The 12,026-nt window shown below is 40.7% G+C and overlaps 1 protein-coding gene across 6 annotated transcripts in view; it reads left to right on the forward strand.

The window, feature by feature from the left end:
• The window catches only part of BLTP3A (bridge-like lipid transfer protein family member 3A), a 243,303-nt gene that overhangs the window by 102,684 nt on the left and 128,593 nt on the right, over positions 1-12,026 (forward strand). For all 6 annotated transcript variants that reach the window (XR_010793253.1, XM_066608943.1, XM_066608930.1 and 3 more), the window contains exons 7-9: positions 828-992; positions 1,082-1,247; positions 5,780-5,848. Coding sequence is in view for 5 of the 6 variants with exons in the window: in XM_066608943.1 (XP_066465040.1) it covers positions 828-992; positions 1,082-1,247; positions 5,780-5,848 (400 nt within the window). In the remaining variant the exon portion in view is untranslated. The remainder of the gene's footprint in view (positions 1-827; positions 993-1,081; positions 1,248-5,779; positions 5,849-12,026) is intronic.

Genomic DNA, 12,026 nt, shown 5'->3' on the forward strand with positions numbered 1-12,026 from the left:
TGTCCCTATCTTCAAAACAGGGAAGAAGATGGATCCAGGAAACTACAGGTCTGTGAGCCTGACTTCTATACCGAGAAAGATCTTTGAGCAAATTATTAAACAGCACGTATGCAAGTACTTGGATAAAAATGGAGTGATTGACGAAAGCCAGAATGGGTTTGTAAGAAACAAGTCATGCCAGATGAGTCTAATTTCCTTCTATGACAGAATCACTGACTAGCTTGATCAGGAAAATGTGGTGGGTATAGTATATCTTGACTTAAGTAAAGCATTTAACAAAGTATCTCATACTATACTTATTGAAAAAATGACCAAATATGGGATTGACAAGGTAACTGTTAGGTGGATTCACAACTGGCTGAGTGATCGTTCTCAGAGAGTGGTCATAAATGGCTGCATATCCAAGTGGAAGAATGTATGTTCTATAGCGGGAAGTAGTTAAAGTGCATTGAAGTTTTGTTCTCAACCGGCCTTTTATCGTTAGGGATTTTTTATTAAAAAAAAAATTATCTAACTGGAAATAGCTTGACTTAGCAGGGTGTGTCTCTTATTTTTGTATGTAAAACAATTTTTAAAAAACTAAAAAAACAATAAACCTTCCGCGAGGGTCATTGAAAATAAAGATTTTGTCATAGAAATATCATGAAAAAGTCGTGGACATTTTTTTTATTAACCTGTATGAACCCTGTTGCCATAAACTGATTAATAATGCAAAAAATATCCATATACAAGTAGCATGAATATTTTAAAGAAATCATGAATGATCATGCACTTCAGTAAAAATTTTGAATGTTTTACTTCTTTTTTTCTTTCTTGTCTTTCTTTAGACTAAAGATTGTATGGTGCTTTCCTCCAAACTCTCATTCTTCTTAGATGAACTGCTTTGGGTTCTCACAGACTCTCAGCTACGCGCATTGCTTTCATATACAAAATCTCTAAGTGAAGCTGTCCAAAAATCGGTGAGGCAAAAAAAGGAAATAGGTGTCGAGCAGGTAAGCCGCTTGACTTCTGTGGACAAGTTTTAGGTTAGTTTAGTTTTATACCTGTGAACTGATGAATAACGATTATTTTTTAACCTCAGGTTCCTTCTCCCACTAATCCACAGTGGTACGTTTCCTCTCCAAATGCCAGCTCTTCTAGTCTAGGACAGTACTTCGACAGATTTGATGTAAAAGAAACTTCTTATCATCTACTTATCTCAAGGCTAGAAATACACGTGTGTGATGAAAGCCAAACAGCGGGTACAGGTACATGTAAAAGTGATTCATGTTGATTAAAGGGTTGCTGCAGTGTCAGGGATATAGGTATAGCTACTAAAGAACAATGCCACAAACAATGAAAACACCTAATAACATTTAAAAATTAAACAGTATGTGCTTCTTAGTGCAATATATCACAATTTCAAAGAGTATGTATACTACAATATATAGCCACTTTATTGTGTTAAAGAATTTTTCCTTACTGCATCACACCTTTTAGAATTAGTAGCAGTCTGGTTACTAAGCCTGTAGCTTTTAAGCAAATCGTATTCCTCACTACCTACATGCAGGTGCTACTAGCAGAATACAATTGCTGTTTATGGCAGTTTCCCAGAATAGAATGGTAAGGGGTCTGTTGTGAGGTGCTGGTGGGCTTTGCCAGTAAAACATGTCTTTGCTGCAAGAAAAACATCAGCACAGCCAGCAACCTCCGTATATGAAATGCAGAATAGTGGGGTTACCAAGAGACTGTCCAAGGTAAATCCCTTGTTTAATAAATATCTGTCTATTTGATTGAAGGGGGCATACTCTGAATTGATTTTTATCACCTATTCTAAGGGTAGGTTTTGAATTTTTGATTGCTGTGAGCCCCACAGCTGAGACCCTCACTGATCATGAAAACAGGAGGTTCCCTTTCCCTCTTTTCTTCTTACAACACCCTTTGCAGTGAGAAGATGCTTGAATGGAGTGGCGGCTGAGCATACCAACTACTGTTTTATTCAGCTTTATGGGACTGCAGGAAGTTATCAAGGCACTGTACTTTGCTTCTGTGTGTCAGTCTGATGGAGTTGAATGGAGTGGCAGTGCATGTGTTTGGATGCCATTTTATTCAAACCCCTTCACATTGCAATGGATGTTGTAAGCGAAACATGGAACCCCCGTGAGCAGACAATCATCTATCCTGTCTATAGATGATAGATTCCCTTTTCTGGGAATACTTGTTTAAGGTACTTGTATTAACCACTTCACGAACGCAATACGTAAATATGTTGTGATGGGTTAATGGAGTGGGTTTATGGAACCATGCTCCATACCCAGTGGCTGTATGCTGTTTCTGACAGCTGACAGCCACCGGTAACTGCTACTATGCTAGTTAGCTCTGATTGCGGCAGTTAACTGTTGAGATACTGCAGGTAAAGCTGATGGCGCATCTTAATAGTCACCAGGGAAAGGGGGCCCTTTCTTGTTTCCCATCGGTTCATCTGTGACGTGTTCAGGGGTTGCTGATGGGCTAGCATGACAGCCTGAAGCCTATTAAAGGCTTCTAGAGCCGCCATGCATAGATGGCTATCAAGCTCTGCCAGTTGCAAGGCTTCATAGGCAACATTAAAATCATTATACTATAAACTGGAATACTTCAGTATTACAGTATATAAGTGATCCAACGATCGCAAGTCCAAATCCCTTGTGGGGACCCAATAAAATGGGGAAAAAAGAAACCACTTATAAAATCTTTTTTTTTTAAACAGTAAAAATTAAAAATATTAAAAGTTCTAAAAATAAAAACCCTTTCCCATAGTTGTCATAAAAATCTAAAAAAGCACATATTTTGTATCGCCGTGTAAGCAAAGCTCTTTAACTTTTAAAATATCATAATATTTATCCTGCACCGTGACGGAATGTCAGAATTACAATTTTTATTTTTTCCCTTCTTTTTAGTACCCCAGCTCCTTAAAAATTTGAATAATAAGTGATCAATAAGATGTACAGTTTCCCAAAATGGTACTAATAAAAACTACAGCTCACACCGCAAAAAAGAGCCATCCCATATCCCAATCAACAACAAAGTAAATAAATTACGTATTCAAAAATATGGTGACGCAATACAATTTTTGTTTAACCCCTTAATAACGCGGCACTTTTTCTTTTTCCATTTTCGTTTTTTCCTCCCCCCTTTAAAAAAATCGTAACTCCTTTATTTATCCATCGACGTCACTGTATGAGGGCTTGTTTTTTGCAGGACGAGTTGTATTTTTCAATGGTGCTATTTAAAGTACCATATAATGTACTGAAAAACTTTTTAAAAATTCTAAGTGGAGTAAAATGAAAAAAAAACGACATTTCGCCATCTTTTAGTGCGTCTTGTTTCTACGGCGCACAAACTGCAAAAAAAATGACATTATAACTTTATTCTATGGGTCGGTACGATTACTACGATACCAAACTTGTGTAGGTTTTTTTTAGTATACTCCTCTTTTTTTTTTCAAAGACATTACATTTTTTTCAATTATTTTCTGCCGTCATTTTGTGCGCGCAATAACTTTTTTATTTTTCCATCAACATAGTTGAGCAAGGGCTCATTTTTTGAGGGATGTTCTGTAGTTTCTTATAGTACCAATTTGGAGTACATGCGACTTTTTGATCGCTTTTTATTGCGTTTTTTCTGGGAGACAGGGTAACTAAAAAAGTGCATTTCTTTTTTTTTTTTCGGACGACGTTCACTGTGCGGGTAAAATAATGTGCTACTTTGATAGTTCGGACTTTTACGGACGTGGCGATACCAAATACATATTTTTAATTTATTATTTAGATTTTTTAATAATAGATATGGCAAAAGGGGGGTGATTTAAACTTTTGCAACTTTTGTTTTTTTTTCCAATTTAAAAAAACTTTATTGATTCTTTTTTTTACATTGCTTTGAAGTCCCCCTGGGGGACTTTAATATGCGATGCTTTGATCGCTCCTGCAGTATGACGTAATGCTATAGCATTACGTCATACTGCTTTTTGACAGGCAGCCTATGAAGCCACCCCACGGGGATGGCTTCATAGGCAGTCTGTTAAGGCAGCCCTGGGGCCTTTCATTAGGCCCCCGGCTGCCATGACACCTGCACGGCTCCCCCGATCTCACCGCGGGGGGGCCGTGCGGGACCCCCGAACATCGTTCGGGGGATTTAAATGCCGCTGTCAGAATTGACAGCGGCATTTAAATGGTTAATAGCCGCGATCGGCCGCGCGGCTGCTCGCGGCTATTGCCCGCGGGTGTCAGCTGTTATAAACAGCTGACGCCCGCACTGTATGAAGAGAGGTCGCCACGCAACCTCTCTTCATACATGCCCCGCGGCTCCATGACGTAAATGTACGTCATTGGTCGTTAAGGGGTTAAGAAAAAAATGTATTTCCTTTTTTAAAAATAGAAAAACATTTTATATTTACCATAGTCTTACTAACCTATAGAACAAAGTACATGTCATTTTTATTGCACTGTAATTGCTATAAATCTAACTGCCAATAAAGTTTCAATTACATCTTATTTTTAAATTTCTCCCCATTTAAATTTTTTTTACATTTTTCCGCACATTAGAAGGTATATTAAATGGCACCTTTAAAAAATGCAACTCAAGGTAGCTTCACACAAGCATGTTTTTGTGCGTACATAGGTGCGCACCTATGTACGCACCTATGTACGCGCAAAAACACGCGTGTATGAAAGTCTGTGTTTTGCCTACACTGGAGCCGTGGCTGCTGCCGGCGGCTCCATTGAAGGCAATGGTCTTCTGGCATCCCTGAATTGTCTTTCAGGGAAGGCCCTGAAAAACAAGAATTTTAGTTTAAAAAAAAAAAAAAAGACAAACTTACATGCCCGCTGCGGCCATGTTCCCGCGGGGATGAAGAACACATCTGCCGGATGCGGCAGATGTTTCCTTCATACCCACGAGATAAAGAATTCCCTGCTGCACCTGCCACATCTGTGGCAGATGCAGCAAAGGAATTCTTCATCCCTGCGGGGAGTAAAGAATTCCCTACCACAGCTGTCACAGATGACAGCTGCAGTAGGGGATCCAGCTACCAGCATCCTGTAATTGTTTTTCAGGGAAGGGCTTTAAATATAAGCCCTTTCCTGAAAAACAAGAAAAAATTTTGATTACAATAAAAATAAAGAATACTTACCTTTCTGCAGCTCCCGGGGCTCAGCCTGCTCTCAGTAGTATTCAGCAGGTGGGGATTTAAAATCCCCGCCTGCTGAATGGGCTGCCTCTGATTGGCTGAGCACTGTGACCAATCAGAGACAGCTCTCAGCTAATGAATGACAGCTGCGAGCTGCCTGTGATTGGTCCCTGCGCTCAGCCAGTCAGAGGCAGCACTCACCCATTCATGAATTGGTGAGTGCTATCATTCAATAGCTGAGCGCAGGGACCAATCAGAGGCAGCTCCCACCAATCTTTAAGTTATCAGCTTTTCTGTAGGTTGGGGATAACATGCAATTATGGTACAACCCTTTTAAAAAATAGTTAATACGCATTATATAATTTTGTTCCATAAAAAACTTTTGGCATGTTACAGTTTTGCACTTGCATACCATTTTGTTTCTCTTACCAAAGCAATATGGTTGAGATATGGAGCTAATGTTTCAGTAGATATCTTTGGTTTGAACTTGTGCATGCTAATTTAGTAGCATTTTTGGAAAGGCATCTAGTAGAATATATTTAACAATTACCGTACTTGATTTCTTAATTCTTTTTTTCCTTGCCACAATTAAAATTATGCTGAAATAATACCACCTTGTCTGTTTACATTTAGTATCTGGAGGAGCAATACAAATGACTTTCCGCAGCATCATATTAGACTATTACCCTACCCACAAAGCAGGTATGATGGAGTCTTACAATGTGTTGCTTGAATGCCTATAGTAAGTTCTTGAAGTATATTTTGGTGTAGTGAAAGTCTATAGTCGACTGCTGTACAATGCTTTTTCTGGCAGCAAACATACTCCACCACTGTTGCCAGACTCTGGCTCCCCAATTCTAGTAATTGGTGGATGTACCAGCAGTTGGGCCACTATCTTTCTAAGGGGCTATTTACACTAGTATCCAAAAATAGTCTAGTTTCATGTACCCACAGGCCAGAATGGATCGAACGTAGTTCAAAAAATGTAAACAGGTTTTTTTCTTTTTTTGTGGAATGGGAAAGCATAGTGTACTTGTACTACGCCTTTCTGTCCCACAAAAAGAGTGTGAAAACGTATACAACTTTTTAATATTCCAGTCAATGGAAATGTATGGCTATATGTTTCTATACAGTCAACGTAAATGTTTTTTTGCTATCAAATGTCATAAAAGGACATTTTTGAACTACAAAACTTTATTAAGAAAAAAGAGTTTACAGTGAAAAACAAGTTTTTTAACCCCTTAGTGACCGCCAATACTCCTTTTGTAGCCGACAGCCTGGAGTTGTCATGAGGGGCCGCAGGATAATGGCAATCGCATAAAAGTAAAAAGAAAGTAAAGTTTCAGATCCATAAGGGGAGCTGAATGTACTCGCCTCTGTCCTCCGCGATGTCCCCCGGCGTTCTGGTCCTTCCATGCGTGCCAGATGTCAAATGTCAAGCGCATGCGCAGAAGGCCGGAGAGATTTAGTTTCAATTCTTTTTTATTAAACATTTTCAATAAACAATATAACAGCATTGTACAATATTGATCTGCTCTTACTCTTCAGTCAGAATGTGACACCATTGTATCACTGTGAGATATTTCGTGATTTTCGCAGAATACACTGTAACTTCTTAAAGAAAAAGAAATCAAAAAATATAACAAAAATAAAGGGAAAGGCGTAAACTCAGCTGGGGAGGTGGGGGGGGGGGGGAGACAGGGGTAGGGAAGGGGAGAGGGAAAGGCCTTGCGTACTGGAATCCGTAAGCCCCTAGGGATCCAGATTGCCTGTGTTCGTTCAACCAATTCTCAAAGGCCGCTGATGCTCTCATGGCAATCCATGGGCTCCAGAGATTGTAGGACTTAGTGCGATCCTGTTCCTCCTCTGCTACCTCAACTTCATATCTTATAAGTGTATTGAGTTTCTCTGTCCATACAATCCTTGTGGGGGGGACCGTGGAGCGCCACAAACCAGGGACAGACATCCTAACCGCCAGGATAACCAATCTCAATAGTTCTGACTTAATCTTTGCCAAGGACCCTGGTAACATAAGTAGAAGGGCCATTTTTTGCTGTGATGGACACCGTCGATCTGGTCATATTATTGTAAAGAAGCTCTACATTTTTCCACAGCTCAGTGACTGAGGGGCACTCCCACCAGATGTGTAGCATTGCTCCTGTATTACCTTAGCATCTCCAACATATAAAGAAAACCTAGGCATCCATTTGATGCAGTCTTAACGGTGTCCTATACCAGCGTGATAGAATTTTAAAATTCTGTTCTTGAATTCTACCAAATTTAGTGCTCTTGTGGCACAAGAGAAAGGCCCTCTTCCAATCTGCGCTTGTAAATGTTACCCCCAGTTCCCGCTCCCACTGTGCTGCGTAGCTGGGAGGGTCATCCTCTGTTCCGCGGGCTATCAACAATCTGTATATCAACGAGATCCCATGCTCAACGGGGGACGCCGACATACAGACATCTTCAAACTGCGTCAGTGGCAAGGTACAGAATCCTCTAGGCGTCAGGGATTCTACATACCCCCTCATCTGGAAATATTTCAGCCAGGCCCTCGGTGGAGGTCTGGTCTCCCCATAAAAGTCTCTTAAGGGCTTTACCCCTGATTGTGTGACTACATCTCTCACTCGTGGGATTGGAGTGCTGGGCAGGGACCGGAGAGATTTAAAATCTCCCTTCTCCAGGCTAGCACGAGTAGCTGAGAGCAGGGAGATGTGACCGGGGACCACTGTATGGATAACGGCAATCATATAAAGTAAAAAGAGTTTAAAAAGTCGTTAAAAAGTTTCAGTCTAAGATCATATCCGTGAGATGAGATGAAATTACGTACCTAGGGCCCCAGATTTATCTGCAGACCTTACCCCAGCTTCAATTTAAAATCTCTCTGCTCCTAGTTACCAAACGTAGCCGAGAGTCTGGAGATTTCACAGGCGGCTACAGGCCCTGGTCATGTGATCAATGGATAATCACGATCATGTAAAGTGAAAAAAAAAAAAAGTTAAAGTTTCACCCCCCCGTCACAGATCCGATCCGTGAGGGGAGGCATTCGGCAATGTGCCCTGATGGGTTCTTTATCCGCTAACCTTTCTCTAGCTCCGGCGCATTCTCTCATCAGCAAAATGGTGGACGCAAGCGCAGAAGCTGGGGAAGGCCTGGGAAATTTTAAATCTCCTGGTTACTAAAGGTAGCCGACAGCCAGGAGCAGTGATTGAGGGCCGCGGTAAGCAGTCCGCGGTCATGTGATCGCCGTTATCCAATCAATAATGGCGATCACATAGAAGTTTTTTTTTTAAAACTTGATGTTTAATCTCCTCTCACCGATGCGATTGATGAGAGGAGATGAAACTTCTTATTGGAGGCCTCCACATTTGAACCCCGACGCTATTCTCCTCCACAGACGTTCCCCGGCTTCTGTGCACGCGCCCACCAGCAAAATGACTGACTCATGCAGGAGCTGGGGAGGGCCTGGGAAATTTAAAATCTCTTAGCTCTCGGCTACCAGGTAGCCGAGAGCCTGGAGCAGTGACCGTTAGCCTCGTTGAGCGATCCCCGGTCACATTATAAAAAGGTGGCGATCTACCTTAGGTCGGTTTCGCACAGCCAAATAGGAATTGCGGATTCCACATGCTTTCGATCCGCGATAATACGCAGATCTATCAAATGCATTAGATCACACAATTTCGCTCACATTAGCAGGTCAGAATTATGTAATCCACTCGCAGAAAACAGAACGCAGGATGTTCTATTTTACCATGGATATCCGCAACATAGAGCCCATTGTGCTCTGTGGTCGCGGACATACCCGCAGCCGATACGCAAGTACGTTGTGTATGGGCTGCTGGTACCACCGTTATCACTAAGTGACGGTGGGAAAAATATGCACAGTGCACCTTTTTTTGTTTATGACCGCCTGTATGAGTATGCAGTTATGCGTAGTACATTACGCAGCCATTCGCAGGGCCACAGCTGGCCAAGCAAATTCCGCATACAGCCGTGTGAGTCTGGCATTATTTAGAGCGCTACTTGTAATACGTAATCTACATGAAGTCCCCGGGAATGCTCACCTTCCTGCAGTTCCAGGAGCAGCTTGTTGAATACCTTCTGTTTGAGACCACCGCACCTCAGCAAGCTTATGAAGTCTCACAGAGCGGCACTTTTTACACCACATCCCTGCCACTGAGGTGAAGAAATTGTGTTGGGTTTGCAGCAAGCATGGAAGAAAGAGTGCAACCCAGTTTTATGGCCCCATGTGCCCATCCCAACCAGGCCTCCGTAATTACCCTTGTTTTCAGAGATATCACACAGTTTACATTATTACTTTTATCTAAGATTTAGGGAATGCTAAAAAAGTTGGGGGGTGGATTATTTTTAGGGAGTTCATTTTTTTTCTGCAGAAGTGAGCAATTGTGCCTGGAATTCATTTAGTTGTGCCCTGAAATCCAATGGGTGCTCCCTCCATTACAGGCCTATCCATGTCTCCAGTAAGCTGATTGGGGCTACAATGGGTATGTTTCTGAACTCAGGTCAAATAGGGGTATCTATTTTGTAGTGCGCAAAATTCATATGTGTGCTGTACAAAAAAAAGGGTTTTAAAATGACACAATTGCCAAAAAAATGAAAATCATAATTTTTTTTCCTTCTGCTTTGCTTAGATTCATTCAAAAACTGTTGGGTCAAAATATGCAGTACACCCCTAGATGAATTTGTTAAGGGGGTCTAGTTTTCAAAATAGGGTCATTTGTGGCGATTCTCCATTGTTTTGGCTGCTCAAGGGCTCTACAAGTGGGCAATGGGGCCTAAATCACCTTCAAGCAAAATTTCTGTTCTGAAAGCCTCCAGCTGCTCCTTTCAGTTTGGGCCCCAAATGTGCATACAAACATAAGATTAGGGCCATAATGTTTCTGAACACAGGACAAACAGGATTATACATTTTGGGGTGCAAATCCTCACTTTCATGTTTAGTATAGAAAAAAAACTGTCTTTAAAAGGACATAAATTGCTTTAACTCCAGAAAAGAAACTGTGCGGTCAAAATACTCATGACACACCTCAGTGAATATATTAAGATGTTTATTCTTTAAAATGGGGTTATTTGTGGGGTTATCTATCTTTCTGATACATATGAGACTTTGCAATTTTGGCTTGGTGTATGAAAACAAAATGTTCCTCAAAATGTTTCCTCAAAATTAATGTTAAATTGGTACATCTCTTAGATAGTTAAAAAAACAAAACAGATGGAAATATATGTCTCATCAAAAATTTGAACAGTATGTTAGCACATATTTGACATATTGAGTTGAAAATGTGAAGAAAAAAAAAATTTTTTTTAAATTTTCACAATTTTGGAACTTTAAATATACACAAATTTCTATCAGTTTTTTTTACCACCTAAATGAAGTACAATATATGGTGAAAAAAAATGTCAGAATTACTTGGATATTTAAAACCTTTACAGAGTTATTGGCCTGGCCATTAAGGCGCAAATAGGCTTAGTCACTTAGTCACAAAGTAGCGCATTTGTTGTGGAATGAAGGAGGGCTAGTTGGGCCACTTGGGCAGCTTGGTAGTATTTGAATATATATGGGGCTCCCAATCCTCCCTGCAGTCTATGTCTGAACAAAGTAGAACGCGACACCCTAGGAATTGAATTATTCCAAATAAAGCGAAGGCTGGTCTGCTGAAGTATCTTCAGGATGTGCCCAGGTATTGCTCTTGCATTCTGGGAAGAGCAAAGAATCACTTTAATTGGGAAGATTGCTGGGATTAGTCAGGTCTAGGTGTTCGGAGAACATCTCCAAATCGTGCGCTTAGTAGAATTTTACAGGTTATATATGGAAAAGGAGATGAGCCATATCGTGAGCTGCAACGTATACTATATGTTTACAGACCTACCAGAGGAAAAGCTAAACCTCACCTGCCAGAAATGCTTGTGTCTCTACTGAAGGAAAAGGTGCGTAGTCTTCAGGAGAGAATAGCTACATTGAAACGTATTAAGGAAGATAAGGATTTCCTTGACAGAGTAGAAGAAAGTCTTCAAAATGTTGAAGGAAAAGAAATGTCCAGTGTACCTGCTGAAACCGAGAAATGGAAACGTGATACAAAGAAGCAGGAGGATCAGGAGTCAGCCAGCACCCATACTGCTCGGGAAACGGTACCAGGTTCTTGAGCACAAGGAGAAAGAGGTACAGAAAGAAATGATTCTACCCACAAAGAACAGAACAGAGGAGGAAGAGGTACAACAAGAAATGACTTAACCAACAAAGAACCGTGAGTCTTCTTGAATGAAAAAAAGTGATGTTGTGAAGAAGAAATAGAGAGTGGTGGTTGTAGGGGCTTCCCTGTTGAGAGGAACAGAGGCCGCTGTCTGCAGACTTGACAACTCATAAAGGTGTGCTGTCTTCCAGGTGCACAAATCAAAGATGTGTCTGATAGGCTTTCAAGACTCTTCAGTCCTACAGGACATCACCCATTCAAAAGACGGGTTGCACCTTACAAAAACAGGTAAGCATATATTTAGTGGGCGCCTTGCTTCACTCATTAGAGAGTTTTAACCCCTTAGTGACGAAGCCTGTTTGCGCCTTAGTGACGGAGCCAAATTTTGGAAATCTGACATGCGTCGTTCAACGTGGCATAACTCCGTAAAGGCTTTACATATCCCAGTGATTCTGACATTGTTTTTTCGCCACATGTTGTACTTCATTTAGATTGTAAAAAGAGACCGATATAATTTGTGTATATTTATTAAAAGTACCAATATTGGAAACATTTTGAAAAAATTGTCATTTTTTCACATTTTCAACCGTAATATCTCAAATATGTCCAAACATACTGTACAAATTTTTGATAAGATATGTATTTCCATCTGTTTACTTTATTCTGAATGC

This window comes from Eleutherodactylus coqui, chromosome 1 (assembly GCF_035609145.1).
Source record: "Eleutherodactylus coqui strain aEleCoq1 chromosome 1, aEleCoq1.hap1, whole genome shotgun sequence".
Lineage (NCBI taxonomy): Eukaryota > Metazoa > Chordata > Amphibia > Anura > Eleutherodactylidae > Eleutherodactylus > Eleutherodactylus coqui.